This window comes from Trematomus bernacchii, unplaced genomic scaffold (genome assembly GCF_902827165.1).
Source record: "Trematomus bernacchii unplaced genomic scaffold, fTreBer1.1, whole genome shotgun sequence".
NCBI lineage: Eukaryota > Metazoa > Chordata > Actinopteri > Perciformes > Nototheniidae > Trematomus > Trematomus bernacchii.
This window is the reverse complement of record NW_022987593.1, coordinates 7,338,248-7,362,609: the sequence shown is the minus strand read 5'-3', so window position 1 is coordinate 7,362,609 and position 24,362 is coordinate 7,338,248. Positions and strand designations below refer to the sequence as shown.

Below are 24,362 nucleotides of genomic sequence, written 5' to 3'. Positions count from 1 at the left end.
CGTGCACGTAAAACCCCAGAACGCGCGCGCTCGCTAAAAGCTCGCCGGCTGTGCCGCGCGACACCGTGGAGTCAAATCACCTGTCAGTGGTGGAAAGTAACTAAATACTTTTACATAAGAAGTATACTGTAATTAAATACACATTTAAGGCAGGTTACGTGTAAATTCACTGAGTATTTCTATTTTTCTTTTACTTTGAATTTAACATGCCAGTGTCAAATAGTGTTTGACCAATGTAATGTCCAGGTTAATAACCTTTCTTATATGCTTAATTTCTTATTTTATTTCTTAATTTTTATGATAACATATTTAAATGTATATTTTAAAATAATTTGAACATTTTAAATGTAGGCTATATTGATACAACTGTATCACCAGAAGGACATCCTAAAGCTACCCAGATGTTTAAATATATTTTTTATATTTTATTATACTTTTAGGCTATTTAATATAATTCAGAGACCGTTTGCATTTAGAAGGTGTCATGGGTTCTGGGTAATTGTAAGGTATAATATATCACTATTTTGACTCATTTTAAAAATCGTATAATCTAGCTGTAAATGGAGAAATGAATCAGCAGATCCATCGTTATTGAAAATATTGGTTAAAAGTTCAAAATAAGCTCCATCCCAACAACAGCAGAATCCTGCTTTTACATGAATGCATAAATAAATTAACATATGATAACATTAACAGTGTCACAGGGGACAAACTTCTCCTTTGAAACTTAAGTACTTTTTCCTGATCATACACACATACTTTTACTGAAGTAAACATTTTCAATGCAGGGACTCTTGATTATTTTTATGGTATGAGTGCTTTTACTTAAAAACAGGATCTAGGTACTTCTTCCTCCACCAAATGTGACGACAGGTAATTGACTCTGAGGTCACTGAGCGGCTGACCTTCAGCTCTGAGGTTGTTAGATAGACGGTCAAGGCTTGTGAAAAAATGTCAAGCACACAGGGTTCGAGTTAAAAAAAGGGAAAACCCAAAGTTCAGTTCAAAAGTAACATTATAGCCCGGTTAAGCCTTTGATAAGTCAGCACTCTCTTTCATCCTCTCTCGCCTCCTCACAGTCACTTTACATGATACATGACACTTCACGGGTTAAATGTAAATGTGAAGTATGTTGACATAATCAGGAAAACACAAGTCATGTTTCCAGAAGCAGATCATTTATCAGAGTTGAATAAAAAGTTCCCCTGTGTGTGAGAATGACTGTGATGAAAGAGACCCTCTCTAAATGCCCATTGAGGGGGAACAGTGGTCTGCAGTGTTTGCCCTGTGAACAGAGCCCGCAGTGACTCCTTTCAGTGAAACACTCGCCACTGTTTCTCACACACACACACACTCACACTCACACTCAGTGTTCTGGGGCCTTTCCACTGAATCCACTACAGTATGAAGCTGCACACTACTATCTCCATGCTGTCCACAATGTTACCGATGTGTTTACACTGGGCCACCTCTGCAACTGCAGGAGAAAAATACTCAAAGCATAGATAACAGTTTATGTATGAATGATGTCAAATGTGAAACCATAACTTGATAAGTATATGTATGGTGTATTGAAAGGTTAGTTGTAGTTTTGTATATGAAAGATGATTTCTCCTCAACGTATTACAGATTTTTGAATCAAATTGTCTTCTGCTACTATTTAAATCATATGGTTACAGAGAACTTTTACAACTTCCATAACATCAAGTAGACTCTAAAGGTAGTTAAGTAAATATGGAACTTACAGGATGTTTGTTTGAAGTAACAATTACGGGAAGGATACAGTCTCCTCATCAGAGCCTTTTCATATGTCTAGATGAAATCCAAATACATGTGGGGGAAGTTAGAGACACACACACATGCTCAAACACGCACAGAAAGACACTTCACACACATAAATTATTGAACATTAAGATGGCAACAAAAAGGGTTACAAAACAAAATCTGGTTTTATTCTCCTTCTATACCACATACGAGATTTGTAACATAGATTGGTTGTTGTACAAACAAAATAAAAACAATGCAATATCCGATTCACATATAGAGTATGTCTTGAAGTAGCAGTGAGATCCATCACACACACACACACACACACACACACACACACACACACACACACACACACACACACACACACACACACACACACACACACACACACCACACACACACACACACACACACACACACACACACACACACACACACACACACACACACACACACACACACACACACACACACACACACACACACACACACACACACACACACACACACACACACACACACACACACACACACACACACACACACACACACACACACACACACACACACACACACGTCTTTGATGATTCTGGAAATATCTTCAGAGAAGCATTAATTAATTTGAAAGACCTTTTAAAAATCACTGGGTATTTCTTTTTCAAAAATCCAAATGTTAAGCACTGTTGCTTGAATCAAATACAACAGGATATTAGCATGAGATGCTAAATGTAGGGCTAGCTTGAATTCAGCAGAATTTCAGAAATGATATGATCAACAATGCTTCCAGCTTTTACAGCTTCTAAAGGTCGTTATATAAAAATGAAAGCATTTGGAAAAAGCTTCTTCCAATTACCAAAGCCAGCCGAACAACAAACACACCACTCAATGTCAGCGACATTTAGGATTCAAACCTGACTTCCTACAGCTCTCAGGAAAATAAAAAGATGCTGCATGGTTCAACCAAAGTGCTCATATGATCCTTGTTATTTTTGATAGATGATTATCACACAATACCCTTAAACATTTCACCTGCATACATGCAACCTTAATTATTTCTCATATCACTGCAAAGATAATGGGAAATAATAACAAAATATGTTAATTGATGCTGATCTGAGAGTGTCACACACCAAGAATTTTGAGACCAAGAACACAGTGGTGTTACACCAAGACGTGCCAAACTGTTGGCCACATGCGTGTTGACATGAAGCATTTGAAAAAGAAAATCATCTAAAAATGAAATATCTTCCAAACTTGGCTTAGAGTTGAATTTTAAATAAATACTGTCTTTACAAACAGGCACCAGCCTATCTCGGTGCTTAAAGTAACAATATTAACACAAGCTGCATGACACTAAAACCTCCAAACTTTGATCTGCGTCTAAAAGGTAAAGTAACCTCTGTAACCAAAGCCAGTGCACTCAGCAGGACTGCACCCAATGTCACTGCTGCCATGTCAGAGCGCTAAGGACACTCGGGGTCATCACAGTAATTCACTTTAAACAAGACCATTTTAGATGTGTGTGAACATTGGGATTTCAACAGTGTGTTAATGTGATTGTGAGTCTTAGTCCTGCAGGTCGATTCTAGAAAAAGATCTGAGAGTCTTCATAAAAACTTCATTTTAAATATTAGAATTTTTCAGGCTTTTGAAATAAAAAAAATGTTTAAAAAATGGACAAGTTTATTCTTTCTAAAAACAAATCTGCACGGTACGCATGATTGTGCTTTTGAACACGTACTCGCACTTCCCAGCTGTCATTTTATCACACAGCGATCCACGTGGCACTACGTCACATATGTGTTTCTGTCTTCGTGCTCTTCTACAGCTAGGCCAGTTTTCTCCCATAGTCATGAGCAAGCATGTCTTCAGGTTGCCGTGACAACCAAGACCAATCCCCGGAGTGAACCTGGTTCACGAGGCACCGGCTGGACCAGATGGAGACATCTGAGGCCGCCTGTGATGCTTGTAGTAACAGCGTTATGCCTTGGCTGGTTTTGTCAGTAATAAATAAATAAATACTCAGGGGTCAGGTGCACGGAAGTTTCTCTAGTCCGACCCGTGTTTCTTGATCCCTGAATCTTGGCGTTTTGCCAGGGCACACTGACTGGTTGTTTCCCTGTGGCTTTCAGTCTATTCGGTTGCCACAGATGGTGAAGCGGTCTATTTCCAGCAAGTCTTTCTTGGGTGTTCGTGGTTCGAGACCTTCCAGTCCGGTGTCGGCGTTGATGTTTTTTTCATCATCATCCCCGTCTGGCGTGGTCAGGAAAGTGTCTGAGTCACTTTTGGGGAGTGTTGGGGCAGAGCTCTCTGCCACACTGGGGGGCGGAGAAACATCTGCTGCCACGGATGCTCCTCCTTTGTCGATTGTGGGTTCTATTTGAGAGAGAGTGGAGGAGGTTTAATACTAATAGCAATTATCCAATCAAAGCTTAGCAACTGTCATAAGCAGTGTTCATTTTTTTAACAAAGACTGTGACTAAATATGTTCATCAACAACGAAGACAGGATGTCAACAAAATGGCCTGCATGATCATCTATGTCATTAAACTTACTGTGATTAGATCAACAGGGCTTGACATTGCAAGCGTCAAGAATAATCATACAGGCACATCAAATCACATGACCCTTTACATTTTTAAAGGGATGTCCAAATTTGATCTCAAAGATCAGAATTTGAGTAGAGCAATGCATTTTCACCTGATTGGCATTGGCAATACTGAGCTATTGAGCCCAATCTGAACCTTTGTTTTACGTCAGCTGTATTTTTACTTTAGCTCACAGCAATGCAATATTACATTCCCTTTTCCCTTGCTAATGCTACATCGGGAAAACATTTCAGATAATGATGAAATCAGCATAAAAACTGATGTTTACTGTTAGCAGCAAGTTAACGGAGCATTATTGCTAATGCTATAAGGTTGCATTTTGATACATCTAAGCGCTATACAGTAAAAATTAGTACTAGGTCAAGGGCTAATATTATATCAAGGTACCATTGTTAAAAACAAAACTATTAAGATTTTGAGTAGTAAGTCTGCGGCTGTTATTATTGTAAGAGTTGGATCAACTGCTACCTTGCTGTGGTGGAATGTGGACGGTTTTGGTGCGGTGAGCTCTGGAGTTTGCACGGCTCGAGACGACGGGGGGCGGAGGGTTGAAGAGCTTCTCTTCCATGTTGGCCTCTTTCACGAATCCACAAGACGTACCCAGCAGAAGGATACTGTTGAGCACCTTCAGAGTGATCATCCTGCGCAAACACACACAAAACATGTGGATATGTGAGAAAGTGCAAACTTTGAAGGTACAACAAGAAAATGTTAACTGGTTAAGGAAAAGTATGAATATAAAACTAATATCTCTATATGACCGACACAAGAATGTGACTTTCAGCGAGAACATTATATATTTATATGACTATATAGATTTACCTTTACATTGCTTTATTTTTTATATTATATTTGATGCTTACAGCTACTCGGGAAGGATAAGCAAAGAAAACAAGAAATAATTGACCAAAATAAAAAAAACAATCTCAAAGGACAGAAATGAACTTTGGATTTCCATCAATATGAATTACCATTGGGGGCTAAAACAAAGCTAGAAATGGCTTCAGCTAACATTAGTTGAATTTGAAACCAGCTATTCAAGACAAGTTTGTATATGAATCTAAACCACTAGAGTGAGTCATCGTATTGGTCAAACCCCCCTTCATGACCAAGTTAAGTCTTTCCTATACAAAACGTGGCGGTGTTGCTCATGGAAACTACCGCTTTTGTCCACAGGGGCAACCATAATCAACACAAAATAAACAAAACAAAAACACAAATAACACTGCAAAAGTGTCTACTAACCCCAGGTAAAACAGCAGCACACACATGAAGGACAGCGAACCCTGGATCTTCACTGAGCTGGTTACGACTCTGATCAACTGAAAATAAGGAACACAAACACATAATCATAACCCCTTACACTGAAAATACATGAAAGGAATAGAAATTGATATTTTCATATACAGTGACTGACCAGCAGAGCTAAAGGGAGCGGGATGAAGCCCATTCTTCTGGAGACTGAGTCACTGTAGTCTGTGTAAGCCTGGAGACACATTTAAGACATATTTAAGACATATTATCAAATAGATATCAACAAGAATCAACATTAATATTCCTCCATAACAAAAGTACATAACTTACTCATATAATGATATCTCAATAAAGATTGGAGAACATATCTGTGATATTGGAATCATCATTCTTTGTTTCACATTCACTCTTTAACAAAAAATGTACAATGATTGAGAATTGTAGAATAGCTTATACTTATATAATACAAACAACAATAAATCCAGTTCGCAGTAAGGGTTGGCTTTTACAGTGTGACCATATGTAACAAATAAAACCAATTATTAAATAATCAAAATTGTTGATATCTAATAGTTTATACATTTTTGCATTTCTAGTTTAATATTATATCCTTGTGTTGATAATATACCCTTAGTATCGCTGCTTGTATTGAGAAAAATGTTGCTATATGGAAACAACATGAGCAGAGGTGTTGATCCTTAAGTTGTAGTTTATTGAGCTCACTGCCAGAATAAAAAAAACCTAATGATAAAAAGTCATTCAATGTACTGTTAATATAAATAGATAGACAGGTGACCCAACATGGGATGCTAACCCCTAAGTAGGACAATCTCTGACCTAGTTTGGGAGCAAATCTGATATTTGAACACATTTCACTCACATTTTTCTGTCGACTGCTGAGAAGATCAAAGGCAAGGCTGGCTCTGTATTCCCCGTATACCTGGAAAAACAACATACAGTAACAACATTAGTCCAAAAAGCTGAAAAATATCAAAAGAACATACAGCTGCTCAAATAAATGGAATCAGCAGAGGGAGTTATGCATTCATCCGTTATGTGTTTATATGAGGTTTAGTTTGGTTAGCGGCAGGAGATGAGCCAAATTACATTTTGATAAAAAGAAAAAATCAATGTGCACACATGGATTAAATGTGGACAGCATGTTTGCTTGGACGCTAACTCATGTGTGATTATGTTACACTTTGGAGATGAAGGGGTTAATCCCTTCTTGTGGAGTTGGTTTCTGTTACATAACCAAGGTTACATCTCCTTGCAGGAAATCAAAGAGGAAGAGAAAACACCTGGTGTATGTCAATACAGTCGAACCGAATAGAGTGTGTTGAGCTCAAAATGAATTCACCTTTGAAAAGTAAATAGAAAAAGGATTATATCAAATCTAGGCCTGTTAGCTGTTTGCTGAACTTTTGACCGCTTCTCACTGTCCTGTCAGTGGATGGAGATTGCTCAGTGTCAAGAGACCACATCCAAATCTGTGCGGGCACATCTGTGTCTTTGTTATTTATCACTAATAGCTATTAAGCCTTTGCAGGCTCTGCTAAAAGTACATTAAAAAAGAGGAGAGGGCAAAAAGGGCCCATTTACTGAGATGAGGAGTGTAAGAACTGGTTTAAAAGCACTTAAAATAACTAGTAAACAAACATGAAATTCAGATTTTGTCAAATTCAAACGTGTTCTTTGTGTTTGATTCTCTTTCAAACAACAATATTGCTCTCTTAGGTGCCTTGACACACTTCAAGACACCTACTCCACAACAACCTAATGTATAAAGGGCGAAAATGCTGCATGCAAACTCACATCAGCACTGATGTCATTGAATTTGGTGATGAAGGCGTGCTTAACAACGTCCACAGCAACTTCAGAGGCAATCACCATGACTACATCAGGAAACAGCACCCAGAAGTGGTCTGAAAACAAACATTAAAAACTATTAAAGGTGGGGTATGTAATTTATTTCAGAAACACTTTTTGTTATATTCCATGGAATGCTCTTAACATCCCGATAGCAATGAATAAATGAAATGCTTTGACAATAAATACATAAAAAAAATTCATCTGTGGAAGCCGTAGCGCTGTAAAAAGCACGACCAATCATTTTAGCCGGCTCGGCTAACTGGATGGCGTACCTGCCCGTCAGCCTTCCATCTGTGCACAAACTTATCTCGTGCCCTCATTGGTCATGTGCGCGTTCGTGTGTGTTGGAGGAGGGGCTCTGTAAGGAAGTCTGAAGGAAGAGGCAGATTTTTTCCGGTTGTGTACTTTCAAATTCTAGCGCACTCGAGCTGGTTTCTCCAAAATTACATACCCCACCTTTAAGTGACAATATTCAGTAAAATATTTGACATAAAAATGTAGTGACAGTTCACTGCTGAACCAAGCTGATAATACCAGAGGATGTAGCTGTGAGGAGCAGCATGATGTAACTTGTAGCTGTCATAGAGATGAACCATGTGTGTAGGTTACAGTAATGTCACATTATCTGTGCAGCACTGCGTTCATTTACCAGGGTTCCAGGAGAACTGCTCCATGTTCCTCAGACAGACGATGAGCAGGAGGATGTAGTTGGTGAACCTCTCTTTTATGTCTGTGGAAAACGAAACAAATCAATCCCGGATTAACCTAGTTTGTACTCACTGCGGTAGAGCTCAATTCCATAATTTTACCTTGTACTTCATAGGCCGAGTTAGAAAATATACGCAGACCGCTGATTTTGCGACTTATATTTAGCTGTTTTAGAGATCTTTGAACACTTACCGCTGTTTGACATCTGGAAAAGGTTGTTCTTTTCAAACTTCTTGAACACACTTCCTTTGATCTCCACAAACTGCAAAAAACAAACAAAGATCATGGCTGAACTCATGCTACACAATTCAGTTAAATGTCTGTGTGCATTATACTCACGTTGTTTGACATCATGATGGTGAGCAGGGATTTGTTGTGGGAGTTGAAGGCTACGTTCAGAGTGGTGGCCTGAACCATGATGAGGATGGCATGGAGAACTAGATAAATATGTGCTAAGGAAAAAACACTGAGGAGTACAGCGAAGAATATCATGCTGTGTGTTAACTGTTTCTGATTCAGGCCCATTAGTATGATTGTTTTAGTAGTCCAAAGAAAAGCTCTGCTAGGTTGCAACTGATGGTTATTTCATTAGTGATTAATCTGCAGATTATTTTTAGATCATTGACCCAATTGCTTTTTCAATAAAAAGGTCCAAAAAGACTCTCTAAGCACTAGTTGACTTCGAGCTGCTTCTGTTGTACGACCAGTCTAAACCCAAAAGATATTGTTTGTTCAGTAAAGACAAGAAAAAAAGTCTAAACATTGGCAAACTCTGGACTCGTAACGCTTAAAAAGACACACACAACTGACTGACCCATATTAGATATAGATATTTTGTAATATAAACGATGTCAATGTGACTTTTTGTTATTCAAAGGTGAAAATGACTACATCCTTATTTGTATGCATATTTTCTCTGTTTCTTTTACTTAAACGTTTCATAGATTATCAAACATGTTGCTGATGGATTTCCTGCCGAATGACTAATTGTTGTGGTTCTAAAGGTCTGTCCATTTCCTGACCCGTCTGTTTTACAGAACAACGCACAAAAGCACACAAACTGGTAACAACAATCCCAGGCCGTTCTCAGTGAGGATACAGACGTAGAGCACAGCCATGAGGAAGTGAGGAATCACGCCTATGTGCGCTCTCTTCTTCTCCTTTGGTTCTGTGGCTGTCCAGTACAGAGCGTCCAGGATGTCCTGACCAAATGATGAGAAGAGGCGGTCTGCCACCTGATATCAAAACAGGGGAGGACGAGAGGAGGAGAGAGAGCAGATTAGTTAGTACTTCACTGTACAGTAGAATCAGATACATCAGATACAAAGATTATAATTGCAATATTATCATGGTGTACCTCTAACATGTTGTATATGATGTACAGCTTGATGACAGACTGTCCTCTGATGAGGTGGTACATCATGGAGTAATCCACGTAGCTCATCATGGAGTAACACAGCACCATGATGAAGCCTTTCAGCACATCACACACCTGGGCCGGCTGGAGCAGGCGGGCGCCACTAAAACACACACACACAAATTATACATGGTAGAAATGTTCACAGAGGAAAGTCACAAGAAGAGAGGGAGAACAGAACAGGTTATAAACGGTCTGGACAAATGCAGAGAGAGCTGTACTGCCCTCTATAGAGGTTAAAAACAATGCTTCACAGGTCCTGTTTACAAATGTGGCTAAGGTTAGATAAAGGAGGTGTATTTGCATTCCTAAAGATTGTGTACTTTACCCGAGGCCACAGCAAGGCAACGTGAGGAGCCGTAAAAGAGCCAGAATTACCCTGAGGGGCAGCAGGGTGAACACATAGAGGAAGGCATCCAGACAGAGGAAGAAGCCGAATGTCATCAACTAAAGAGAGAGAATGAGAGACATGGAGAATAATATAATACTATTTATTTATTTGTAATAAATTGTGTCACACTGAATTGTTAGTTTTTACCTTTTCCAGCTCCTTGGGGATGCGGAGGCAGGTGTAGACCCTCTCTCTGCGCTCGGTGTATTTGGCCTCATTGTGTTCCAGGAAGTAGCCTCTGGTTAGCTCAGTAGTTATAAATCTGACCAGAGACAGGTCTATAGCAAGAAATGGACAGAAGACAAATAACTGAATTAATAGACATGCACAATAAAGCCTTCTAAGGGAAATTAGAAATGGCACACCTTAGTGATCAAAATAACTATAATCCTAAAAAGCATTTATAGTTTCCTTCATGTTAGCAGCAGGTGCCTGTTTTACACTGCAGACAAAGGGGAGTCCTTAGCTCATAATAAACCATTCAAATGTGCATTAAGATAGGAAATACCTTAACTATATGACCGAACAGGTCCACAACCAAATATTACAACCATATGCAGTGGTGTAGTGGGGATTTTTTTACTGGGTGGATGGGGAGGGGGGGGGGAGACACTATGGACGCGCTCGTGAACTGTCAAGGGGGGGGGTACACTTTGGACCTCTGTGTCGCCTGTCAGCGCAACTTAGACTACATGATGCCGTTTAGACAATATAATAATAAAGGGCGGTGCCGGTGTTGTGTCAAATTATGCACCCCCATCATGAAATGCCCCCCTTGTCACGGGAACGCGCATTTCTAAATGACACGTTTACACCTTAAAACAATGGTAATTTTCAGACTGTGAGTTGTTTAGTGGTAGCTCATATATATATATGGTGTCGAAATTCATTCGTCACTTCTTTTTCAGTTTTTGTTTTTTTTAATCTTTTTTTTTTTCTTATTATTGTTACGTCCTGTCTGTGTACACGTGCTTTGAAATGTATTGTTTAATTTTACATATTTGTCATATAATAATCAAAATATATGTTTACAAATGTTACATAGTCTTTGTCAGCATATTTTTGCCACGTTATGCACCCCTTGCTATCTTACATAATAAAAGTGTTACATTCATGAAACTTGCTCCATTCATTGGTACTAGTCCTACAACTATACCCTGAAAAATGCTTGAGGGTGGGAATAATAGAAACATCTTTTGGGGGGGGGGTGCATTTTATGACAGGCCTGGTTATCACAATATGCCCCCCCTTGCTATCTTACAAAATAAAAGTGTCACATTCATGAAACTTGCTCCATTCATTGGTACTAGTCCTACAACTATACCCTGAAAAATGCTTGAGGGTGGGATTAATACAAACATCTTTTTGGGTGGGGTGCATTTTATGACAGGCCTGGTTATCACAATATGCCCCCCCTTAATATCTTACAAAATAAAAGGGTCACATACATGAAACTTGCTCCATTCATTGGTACTAGTCCTACAACTATACCCTGAAAAATGCTTGAGGGTGGGATTAATATAAACATCTTTTGGGGGGGGGGTGCATTTTATGACAGGCCTGGTTTATCATCCGAGTCAGAAATAAAACAAATATGGAGTGAGGGCTAGTCCTGCAATTGTCCAACACATTTACATACACACAGTAATTAATAATACATGTTGAATGAAATAAAGAAATAAAGTGACATATTATCCATACTAAAATTGTGTACATTATCACACATAAAATAAACATTTATTTTGAAGATTAGAGTCCAGTGACATGGTAAGCAATCAAAGTCAGTGTGAACAACATGTCATATTCATCTTTAACCCTTGTGTTGTGTTCGAAAGCTGTTACCGTTCATGGTGTTCTCGGGTCAATTTTGACCCATGATTTATCTCCATCTCCAAAACACTCCAAAATAATGACTATCATCCAATATTGTTTTAACTCCATCATAACCTTTAAATTACAACAGGATTGTTTGGTCATTAATTTGGAGTGTTTTGGAGATGGAGATAAATCATGGGTCAAAATTGACCCGCGAACACCATGAACGGTAACAGCTTTCGAACACAGCTTTGGAACATTTTCCAAAAAGTTTTGTAGCATGGCGGTTTTTTCCCCCATCCAGTCACAATTAGTGCATTAGAGGGAAGACTGATGTTTGGTCATTGTTTGGCTCACCGTCAGGGCTGAGTGAGTTCATCCTAAAGTTGTTGGATGAGTTCAGGGCATTTAAGGTCTTCTATCTACACACCATGGGAAAACATTATCTATTGACTTTGATTTGTGTATGGGGGGCATTGTTTTGGTGAAACAGTAAAGGGCTTTCCCAGAACTTTTGGAAGCACACTTTTATCGAAAATAGTTCATCTTCTTCTTTCATTTATTCAAATTCAACAAGCAATTCATTGTATTTTAGCAGTAAACTAAAAACAGCAAAAAGTTAATTCTAACTTCTGTATATTTATTCAAATAATATCATATGTTCTTGTTTCGTTTAGCTCTATTGCTTAGCTTTTCCTGAAGTTTTTTCCGTTTTTTGGGGGGTAGCGTTCCCTAAAGCGGCGGTAAAAACCATAAGTGTCGAGTGATGGACACATTGTAAAGCCTCCTGAATTGCCTATATAATTGACTTGACATAATTGGAACGACATACAAAAGTATAAAGTATAAACACGTTTCCCACTCTCGGCCGCGCTCCTGAATGCGCCTGTGCAAAGAAGCACGTCTTACTTTGACATAGCTGCAAACTGGCCTATCTACACTTCTGCATGTTTAGTACATCATTACATGCAATCGTGCGGTCTCGCTGACAGTCGTCTAACAGCTAGGATGCATATAACATAAATGAGACACGCAACGTCACTTTAAATCAGCTGAGTGTTTAAGAAACAGTAGCTGAAGTGATATAGTTAGCCACATTCAGGGATCAATTGCAAACTCGGAACAGTGTCACAGGCTGCACAGACTATTAGTAACATATTGAAATTGAAACTGCGTGCTCAAGCAACACATATAACCACCTATACAGTGCAGTTATGTTATATAACCAAACACAACTTGGTCAGTTGAGTTAAAATCACTTCAGCACAGCCACAGCAGCTAGCTAGCGTTAGCGCTGTCAGCCTACAGGCTGTAGTAACGATGCTAGCTCTCACCTGACAGGTTGCGTTTCTTGCCATTGTTGCCTCCGTTTTTATCGTTGGACCGCAGGGTGTCCGTGACTCTGTCTTTCTCCTTGTTTTTCTCTGTTTTGGCAGCCTTCCCGACCCGCTCCCTGTCTTCCTTCTCATTCTCCTGCTCCTCTCCCAGACCTGACGACAGCGAATCCGCCATCTTCAGCCAAACGGTCTCATCCGCTGCTGCTGCTGCATAGTATGGAACTATGGAAAGCCAAAAGTGCCATAATTCGCCCGTTTATTTCGCGCGAACGGCTAGAACATTATACATCCATGGAACGACCAGACAAACGGCAGCAACTTTCCCTCTGCTTCATATCTCCTGTTCAACAGGTTAGTGGTTGTACAAAGATAATGTCATATTTCGATCTAAGAAGTGTGTTTGAAACTGTTTTATATGTAGTTTAATGTCATTCTGTGAGCTAGTTTGGCTCCACTACAGTGGGTGTTTCTCAATCGCGAGTACACTTGCTTGGTAGCACATGTCTGCCGAGCAAGAATACTTCCTGGCATTCTGAAAACAAAGAGTGGAACAGGCTAGCAAGTGTGCAGGTGTGCGTCATATGAGAGGCCCCGCCTTACATTTTCCGCCACAGATTTGGGGAAATTGGTCCGTGCGCAAAGCATTGTGGGGATTTTAAGACCGCGGAGTCTACACATGTGCAGCCTCGAAATGTCTCGCTACGAAGTACGCCGGGCTCGGTAGATCTCCAAGTATGCTGGACATTGGAACAGTACTTCGGCGGCACTCGATGACGTAGTATGCTTGAAATAGTGGCTCTGAAGCAGCTTTACTCGCGATTGAGAAACACCCAGTGTGTGGCTAATGGCGTCCGCTAGCTTCTTTAGCATAGGCTATCGCTCCCTGAATAATGTAGGGCTCAAACTACTATGTTACTATGTGTATGACTCCCGTGCACTAGTTTGGCATACATTTCAAGTGTATTCTGTTTGTATAAATATGTGAATTGCTGGTCTGAGGTCATAATTGTTCATATTATTTAAATGCTAATAGCGCTAATGCTATGCTAATATTGTGCCTGTCAGTGTACAACAGAGCCATGTTAAAGTGAGTACAGTCAACCGGGTTGGGTGTGTTATCACTGTATTATATACTGTAAATGAAGAAGGCTTTAATCCTTCATAAAAGTCATAATATGGCATGTGGATTTATTTCCATTTTTGATTAGAGACAAATATGTCATGCTATTTTGATTTGCTAAATGTATGTTTACATTAAGAACAAATAATGATTAGATAAATAGAGAAAACAGATATCATTTGTAAGTGAATGTATTAATGTGTTTAATAAATTCTGGCTAAAACGACCAGACAAACGGCAGCAACTTTCCCTCTGCTTCATTCTTTTCTCCTGTTCAACAGGCTTATTGTCTGATTACCAGCTCTGCACAGCGGACTTGTAACACTAGCAGCAGTGGAGATGGAGCATCAGAACCTGAAGGCTTCTACTCTTCTGAAGAAGAAGAATACAGCAACAAGGATCCATTTGAAGATAAATAAGTGTAAATATTACAGTAATAGTGTACTTGCACTGTGTGTGTGTAACATAGTTAAATAGGTTGTAGTAAAATCCTGCTAAATGGTAGAACTACGCCTTCTAGTGTCGTAAATGTGTGCCTGCATTATTAAGACATGACAGTGGATTTTGGGAAATCATCAATCCGTTGAGGATAGCTAATGGAACGTGATGCACAACATAAGAGTGTCCTTTATATTCGTTTGTCCTCTGCCATGGAATTGAAGATGGAATAAAGCAGCTGTTATCAAAAGCCTGACAATCTCAGAGTGATCCATCAAAAAGAGAAGACATAACACAGGGGTTACATGGGGAATACCGCGAAAATGAACAATAGGTTTATTGATCCATTTTTTGTTATCGATAGTCATGAACTTTCTCTTGTGACTAAATATACTCTCCATTAGTAAACGTTTACTCTGTGTAAAAGTTATTTCTGTGTGTAAAAGTGAGGTAACATGTGTAGATGAATAACATAAACTTTTATTTGTCCCACACATATAGATGTATTTATATTTGTGTCTTTGATTTTATACTTAATGTAACATAACTGGAAATACCTGTGTGTGTGAGAGAGAGAGAGACTCCTGTCCCACCTCCCCATTAAGATACACCTCGGTACAAAGGCCTCCCACACAGCCACCAGCATCAACCCGGGACAATCACACCTACCTCCCTCCAACACAGCCACCAGCAGCCCATGCACCATCACCCCCACCTACACAGCAGCCAGACCCGTCTTGGAAGACAGACAAAGACAATGACACTGCTCCCCCTGTCTTTACATTTATAATGAATAGTTGGTTGAAAAAGTTCTGATATTGTAAATATTGAGATTTTACAGTTTCTTCTGTTAACATAAATAGTTGGTTGAAAAAGTTGTAATGCTCAATTTGTATTTGTACACATCACATGAACCTTGGTATGGAATATGAAGTCATGAATCAGTCCTGATTAGGGATGTGCCTCTCCATAACTGAGGCCGATGCGATGCGCATCTCGATACGTTGCCAACGATACGATACATTAACGATACATTTGAAGCACCGGGCGATGTGATACGATACGATTCACCCCTGTTGCGATACAGTTCAATACGATTTGATTCAATATTATGCGATTCGGGGCGATACGATGCGATACGATGCGATTCAACACGGTGCAAAATAATTATACAATTCAATATGGTACGACAGAAGATTTAGTTTTATTCCTTATTGACCAGCATTAACAATGTGCAAAAAACAATTACCATATAGCAATGGCCATACAACTGCCAGGCTGATGTACATAACACTCATTCAGTAGGCTAACTCACCAGTGAGCAGAAAGCAGCGGTTTCTATTATGAACATATAAAGAATACAAATAACCTTTCAAAAATAGGTCTTAATAACATTTAAACTATTATTGGCAGTCACAGGCTGCTGTAAAATAAAAACCACTCTCACTGACATAACACCTCACTGAGTGATTTAACCCATATGTCTAGCTTGCAGGTTTTTCTTCAGGAATATTAGTTGATCAACATGATCAGGATGAAGCAAGCTGTGCTTTGCTGTCACTATGCCACCGGCTGTACTAAACACTCGTTCAGAGGGTACACTTGTTGCAGGGATGGACAGGTAGCTCTTTGCCAATGTTGAGAGCAGTGGAAGATCCACTTGTTTTTTCCACCACTGCAACACATCACCACTCAAACCTAAAGCATCCCTCTCTCTGTACTTTAAGATTTCCTCCTTAGCTCTCTCCTTTATGGTCTTTACTGGTGATCTTGCAGGGAGGAAATCACCAAACATCTGGTCCAAGGCCGTCTTCTTCATGGGAGGGACATCATCTAGGGAGTGGAAAAGAAGAGAAGAGAGGATTTTTAGATTTAGATTACAAAAATGATGACATACAATACTATACAATACTATACACCATTTTCAAATCAATACACTTTTATAACATTTGGCACAGTTCCTATCAAAACAAACCTGTCTCTTCTTCCTCTCTGTGGGGGCTCCTGTCACCTTCTGTTTCAGCTGCCTGGTCCTCATTCAGAGTGTCACCTTCTGTTTCAGCTGCCTGGTCCTCATTAAGTGTATCACCATCCCCTGCCTGACAATAATCAGCACAGATGAGCTATTAGATTTCCTTAAACTAAACAAATAAGCGTCAGTTAAGAAAGCCACAGGTAAATGACAGTGAAAGTGAGACAGACACTAGCTACAATATATTGAGTAGTATATTCTTACCTGTCCATCCATCTTCACCACCTCTGCTGTTATCCTCATGAATATCATGTCCTTAGTGTCGTTGTCATCCAGGAAAGCCAGGTCTTTGAAGCGGGGATCCAGTGCTGAGGCGTAGTGGAGGAGGTCTTGGAGATATGTGTAGCGACCATCAAAGTCCTGTCTGAATCGCTCCTTCATCTGGGAAATGACCAGTAGATTGCTCTCATCTGACTGGAACTGCCTCCGCAGTTTGGTCTGGATTGGGGAGATCATTGAGATGGTGGGGTTTTTTTCCTCACTGAGGAGTGTAGTTGCTACTTTCAGGGGGGACATCAATTTGATGACCTCTGGGATTAATGTCATGTCATCCTCTGTCAGGCTGGCCATGGCTTCTCCCCTCCTTATCTTCTTTGACAGCAGGGTGTTCAACACAGCAGGCTGCTGTTCCCAAAAACGCTCCAACATGTCCAGGGAACTGTTCCACCTTGTGGAAACATCATGCACTAGCTTGTGGTGAGGCAGGTGTAACTGGATCTGCATTTCACGGAGAGCTTCAGTTGCTTTTGGGCTTTTGTGGAAATAAGTCACCACCTTCCTCATTTTCACCAGAAGCTCTGACACCGTGTCCACCTTCAGGGCTTTTTGGGTGGCCAGGTTTAGTGTGTGCGCGATGCATCGCACATGTGGCTCCATCTGTGCACCAACTCCAGCCAGTATCATGTTTCTTGCATTATCTGTGACCAACGCTGGATTCTTGTCTTCAATTTTCCACTTGCGGCAAACTTCTTGCAGTAACATTGCTAGATTATTTCCTGTGTGGGCCTCATTGAACACTCTGGTCTGCAGAACATGGTTTTGCAATACCCACTCGTCATCAATATAGTGTGCCGTGACCGTGAAATATGAGTCAGTGGCGCAAGACGTCCAGCCATCAACTGTAATTGCAACTCTTTGGGCATTGCTCAGCGAGTCAACTAACTCTCTTCTCACTTTGTCATAAAGAGCAGGGATTTGTTTCTCGGTAAAGAACCTCCTATTTGGTACATGGTACCTGGGCTCCAAAATGTGGAGGAGGTGTTGGAAGCCCTCATTCTCCGTGACACTGTGCGGCTGGATATCTTTACAGATAAAGTAGGCGATGGCGTCAGTTATTGCCTTGGAGCGTGAACAAAAGTTGTGATATGCTGCTGCTCACCAGTCTTGCTGCCGCCAGGGATAGCCGGGTTAGCTTCAGCTGAATCCGAGGAGGACAGGGAGACAGCCGCAGACGTACTATTCACCCCATGTCACCTCTTTAGGTGCGTCGCTAAATTCGTTGTACTGCTCGTGTATTTTATAGCGGCACGGCATCGTTTGCAAATTGCTTGTGATTTATCAAGTTGTCCGTCATTTTTGAAGAATCCGAAGTGTTGCCAAACGTTTGATTTATATTTATTTTTCGGTGCGCTGTGTATTTCTTTCTCCTCGACTTCCATGCTTGTTGATAACTGTGACGCGGGCACGCGGCTCTCGGGCACAGTAGTGGCGAAGCAAAGATCGTCTCTGCAGAGTGCTGACACGAGTGGATGAGTGGATAATATTATATATATGAATGAATCGGTTTTTACCGATGCAAAAAGACGCTACAATCGATGCATCGCGAGTTCAACCCAAACTGTAGCCAATGTGCACTCTTTCAACCGGTGCACTCGCATCTTGAACGTTTATGCCGGTGCACCGATGCGAATCGGTGAATCTTAACATCCCTAGTCCTGATGTAACTTTTCTGTGGTGAAAGTAGAGTGATAGAACTATTTTACTCCAAATTCTAATTTTCACATTTTAATTTTAGACATGAATAATGCATTTATATAGGCCTATAGTGTAATTCATATATTTCAGTACTTTTGTGAACCAAAGACTGAAACACCAAAAAAAATGGACGACATGAGTAAATCTGTGTTTTCACAAGAGTTTTGAAGTTTTCCAAAAATCGGATTTCTCATTTTCAGCTAAGTATCTCATAAGACAGTGCTCTAAGGTGAGTGACTTGCATTTCTTAGAACAGAGGCTGTCCTGAACATTTTGATATGTAACACATGGGGTGCCATGTTATAAGAAGTACATTTAAAAGTTGATTTAAGGAGACATCTAAAAATCAAGAAAATACCCATCACTTCACACTCCAGAGGGTTAAGGAAAAGTGTAACGGTCTGAGAAGTGTTTATATTTGGATGTTCATTTGTGTGCCTTGCTTATCAATGTATGATTTAGTAAATTTGAGTGTAATTAGACAATTGTAAAATGTAGAGTATTATCTGGATAGCGAAATGTAGAATGGTTCACATTTGGGATGTGGTCGGTGAGTCGCATGACCACAGTCAGGTCAGAAGGCATTGCCATGGCAACGCATGCCGTTGGCATAATCTACAGCAGGGGTGGGCAATTATTTTTTCCATGGGGCCACATGAGAAACTGAAAATATTGTGGAGGGCCGGGCCAAAAGGCTGAACTCAATTCTGCATAATATTAATTGTATTTCTTTATAAAAAGCAGTAAATAGCATTGTTTTGACAAGCTGGTAAGAGTATATGTTATAGTTAAGCAATGAAAAAGTGAGGTTGCCTTACAAAAAAATGTCATTTATTAAATCAAATTTCCCAAAACAATGGTAAACAAAATGAACGTTTTTCACCATTTGTGACTCATATTAGTGAACATTTTCAGTCACATTCACTCAAACACATTTTGAGTTTCATTTACTGTTGGAAAGAGGTTCTTAGCATTCTAAAGACATCACAATATTGTCTTTGTACTCCAAATATTAAGCAAGATACATCATATTGAACTGTCACTAAACATCACTGAACTGTGATTTTGAGAAAAAGGCTTCCAAAGAAAGTGTCCCAGTTCACTGCTAGTTGGTGCCTTTACATGCCAACATTTGTAGTCTAACCACCTCATTTGGTGTTTTTAAGTTCTCTTTTCTTGTTCAGTGAGAGAAATCTAGTCTCTGCTGGGCTTTAACGAGTGCATCAACATACATGCCAACCTTTCCAAATCCAAAAGAGGTAGGTTTGCGCGCGGCAAATGTGCACGCCCAAATTAGGTAATCAGAAGAAATGGAACCCCAGTAATTACATGTATAAACAGGGGTGCACATAACTGGTACGCAGGTACGCATGCGCGGCAACAATCTGAAATGCGTACCGTCACTTGTGTCACAAAGCACATTTGCGTACCGACGTACTTGTGAAGCTTTTCCAGAAGGCGGTTAGATCACCGGACGACAGAGTCGGTCTCCGTGTGCACAGACAGGGCTGCTGTTAACGTCGGTCTGTACAGCAGCCCTGCGCTAAAACAGCTGATCACAACGTTCACACGCTCTGCGGTCACGAAGCTCTGTACTCCACTACCACCCCCGTTGACATTCTCGATGCGATACAGAGGGCTTCATGGGAACTTTGAGGGGAGCCAGAAGTTGGAGTACCAAACACTGACTCCAGGTACTCATCTGAGTACCTCACTGAGAAAGTTGTGTGCACCCCTGTGTATAAACCATGTATTTAACATATATTGCATCATTTTATGCATTTTTCAGAAAAAGTGGTAGTTTGGTAAACAGTGACATCAACGACATGTTTGGTCTGTAAAATGCCCGAAAAGTAAAAGAATGGGAGATAAATATCCCAAAGTCTCCACATTTTATTATATTTTTAATGTGTTTCTGGTCCTCTTTCAGTTGCATTGTTGGAGAAGCCTGTGACATAAGATTTTCAACGACATAATTACTCTGTAGCTATGTTAGTTTGACAATAAAGAACCTTGAACCTTGAACCTTGACAGTGTAGATCAGGGGTGCCCAACCTTTTTTGAACCGAGAGCTACTTTTAAAGTGGCCAGTCTGCCGAGATCTACCAGTCCAAATAGAGAGGCGCAGCATTACTGACAGCCGACTACCAGGTAAATACACACTTCTACTTGTATAAAACTGACTTTGTACGATTAATACTTCATAAAATACTGCAGATCCTTTATCTTACCTCTTTCTAATCTACACACATACAAGTATTTAACTGAAGTTACACAACAGTGTTGTTGATACAGAGTTGGGAGTTTATTCACACGTCACAAACTACAGTGGGTAATGTTTTCAAGAAACATTGAACAGTGCTGCCACATATGACACAGGAAAAAAAGAAAAGACTGAACCCTTTCTTTGTCATTATATAAAAATAGTGTTGCTACAAAAGTATAAATTAGTTTTTACTAATAAGACAACTCAGATCTGAAGCTACACAGGAATCTGCTGCCAGAGTGCAATAAAAAAGACAAAATTAATAGAATCAAACCCTTTTCTTTTTTTTGCATTTTAGTAGAGTATAAAAAGAAATGCCTTTAAAATAGGATGCAAGCAACACTAGTTTATTAACCTGAATTGATAATAGACTATAATCAATTTAAACAGAACAGATCTTAAAGTTTGCATTCTTATACCATTTTGTACAATAATTATAATGAATAAGTTCAAACAAACTAAAACTTACAGCTGATTAATAACGGTATCTAACTTGAGTTTTTATTATATCAAAAACCTGTTGAAATGCTACTGCTATTTTTACTGTCCCCAAAAAGCGCGTCGGCAGCCTCCAGGAATGCTTCTTTCACAACTTCGCCGTCTTTGAAAGACTTCATGTGTTTTGCAAGAACGTGACTGACACGATAAGACGCTATGGTAGCAGCCTTGCTCTTGTTGTTGGGCCTGGTGAAAATGGACTGCCGTGCATTTAGCTGTCCTTTCAGGTCCCTCACCCTTTGGGAGCGTCGGACAGAATTAGGAGGGAATTCCGTCTCGTAGCGTTTGTGCACTGTTTTGAAATGCCGCTCCTAAATTACCCTTCTTCGATAAAGCCACGCTCGCATTGCAGATGAGACAGATGGACTTTGAATTGGAATAGATACAAAAATAATCATCCTCCCCACTCGGAGTGAAAATTATATATTTTGGACTCTTTTGCTTCTGCCATAATTGTGGTCTTGTGTGTGCGGACTGCACAGCAAACTAGTGCCCACTGCCCACTGACCAGCCACGCCCCGATAAATCACAAAGCTTTGATGCGTTCAAGTGCATTATTCTGGCACAGGAAGATTATGTTATAGGACATTAACGATAAAACAGAATATTGTCGTTCTATTTTTAGACACATCTCGCGATCGACTGAAACACAGAGGACTGTTTGTATGATGGGATCACAGACACGCTGCAAACGGTGTCCGCCAAAAGTCGAGTCCAGTGTCTATGTAGTGTCATTTTTATTTGTTATAGTTTGGGAAGATTGAAAATCGGTAGGGAGAGTCAGCTAAATCGGTAGGCGGTAGAAACATGTCAAAAGCGGTAGACTACCGCCCAAATCGGTAGGGTTGGCAGGTATGCATTAAAGTCAGGTTGAATGTCTGAGGTGGAGATGCGAAGCACAGCTGACAGATGATCATCAGTGAGAGAGGATCTATACCTGGATTTCGTAAACTTCATAATTGAAAATGTTTGTTCACATATGTATGCGTGTCCATGCACTCGTTTACCTCCGTGAACAGATCGCTCCCTGTCGTCGTCCCTTTCATCGACCGCATTGCTGCCAGCTCCTCCGTAATCTTGAAGTCCGGTGTTATCCCGCGGACGAATACGAGTAACTGGGCTGTGTCGCGGACATCACAGCTCTCGTCCAAAGCCAAGGAGAAAAAGTCGTAACTTGCCACTTCACGTTGCAGCTGAAGCTCCAGATTCCCCGCAATGTCCTCGATCCTTCTAGTCACGGTTCGCCTGGACAGCGGGACTTGCTCAAATGCGGCTTTTTTTTCAGGGCATATTAGTGCTGCAGAGTCCACCAAGCACTCTTTGACAAACTCCCCCTCCGAGAACGGCTTACTGTTTTTAGCAATTTTGTGGGATATCACAAAGCTGGTCATGGTTGCTGCATCACTGGATGTGTGAAGCTTGGTAAAAAAGCCTTGCTGCTTTTGCAGCTTAGCTAGCAAAGCTTCCGATGTCCGCGCCCTTTCAGCGTCAGTCAAGTTTTTATATTTCTCCGCGTGTTTTGTCTCATAATGTCGACTCACATTGTACTCCTTAAACACGGCGATCTGCTCCCCGCAAACTAAACACACGGTTTTACCTCCGACTTCAGTAAATAAATACTTAGCAGTCCAATTTTTGTTGAAAACCCTGCATTCAGCATCTACCTTTCTTTTTTTAGCGGACATTTTTTTGAGGGCTAAAGTCGTCTTGTGACAAGGATCCAATAATGTGCACGTCTTGATATACGTATTGCGTCATTATGCACGTGAATAAAAAACAACTTCAAAATAAAAGCAATGCAGCTTTAGTCCATGCATGAGGTAAAGTTAGAAAATATGTTTATTTTGTAATTTCCAATTAGCCTTACACGGGCCGGTCAGAGTCAACCAAAGGGCCGTATGTGGCCCGGGGGCCGTACGATGCCCAGGTCTGATCTACAGGGTTCAAGAGGCGCACACGGTAAATGTTTCTCTTTTGTGATATGTGTGTTAATATTTAGTGTGTGCTTTGATTTTGCTAATGTGTTAGGTGTTACGATTTAATGTAAACTTTCAACTGTTCATTTCTTATAGTTTACACGCTGTCTTCGGAGAATGAGAGCGAGAGGGAGAGAATAAACCTTCAAAAGACATCAGTATGTTCGTGGCCTTATTTATTGGACCGGTGTAGCTACAAAAAGGGTAAGGCGATTTTATTTTAAAAGACAATGAAGGCAGGTTATATTGATATATTGATTATATTCAAAGGCAAATTAATACTTAATCCCCTGAATCTGGAATAATGTACAATTCACAGCACAGACTCACAATGTCAGGAACTTTTCATCTACAGATTGCTTTGTTCTGGCTTTACTCTTCACTGATTGGTTACAGAAACTTTGAACTTATTGGCTATGGAAATCAGAAGGAGGGGCCCATTATCATATAAAAAACCACGCGAACATTCGCGTGTATGTTCGCGCGTATTTTCGCGCGTATTTTCGCGGAGGTCCGTATAGTCACGCAAAAAAACGGGCGAAATAAACGGGCGAATTGTGGCACTTTTGGCTTTCCAAAAAAGACTGGAGACTGACCTCTGCGTCACACGCTCTGACGTCATCACGCACTGTAGTGACACTGAATCACCAGAAGATGTCGCCAAAAGCCCCGTAAGTACATTTCACACCTTAATTTAGTTGATTTGTTAAATGTGACATGTGAAACTAATCACACATCACATCTTGAATTAAAAGGTAAAATAATTGCATTTATACATTATACATTTACTTTATTTTACATTCCGTTTTCTTACTACCATCGCGTATGTTAGGCTACTTTATTTTAAGATAAGATAAGATAGTACTTTATTGATCCCAATGTGGG

General features: G+C 40.2%; 1 protein-coding gene across 1 annotated transcript; it reads right to left on the bottom strand.

Annotated features, from left to right (window-relative positions):
- Positions 1–2,293: 2,293 nt before the first annotated feature.
- tapt1b (transmembrane anterior posterior transformation 1b) lies at positions 2,294–13,368 on the bottom strand. Its single transcript, XM_034130384.1, has 14 exons — positions 13,171–13,368; positions 10,169–10,299; positions 9,959–10,077; positions 9,571–9,733; positions 9,313–9,448; positions 8,553–8,650; positions 8,406–8,475; positions 8,155–8,235; positions 7,449–7,558; positions 6,514–6,573; positions 5,797–5,865; positions 5,625–5,701; positions 4,848–5,020; positions 2,294–4,146 (listed from the first exon to the last, which is right to left on the bottom strand). The coding sequence occupies exons 1-14, from the start codon at positions 13,346–13,348 to the stop codon at positions 3,899–3,901; spliced, it is 1,713 nt and encodes a 570-aa protein (XP_033986275.1). The 5' UTR covers positions 13,349–13,368; the 3' UTR covers positions 2,294–3,898.
- Between the last annotated feature and the right edge of the window lie 10,994 nt (positions 13,369–24,362).

Coding starts and splice junctions, on each gene's coding strand:
- tapt1b (XM_034130384.1), bottom strand. CDS start 13,348: ATGGCGGATTCGCTGTCGTCAGGTCTGGGAGAGGAGCAGGAGAATGAG. Junction 8,651..9,312: donor CATGGCTGTGCTCTACGTCT/GTATCCTCACTG, acceptor ATATTTATCTAG/TTCTCCATGCCATCCTCATC. Junction 7,559..8,154: donor GCAGTTCTCCTGGAACCCTG/GTAAATGAACGC, acceptor GTTTGTTTTCAG/ACCACTTCTGGGTGCTGTTT.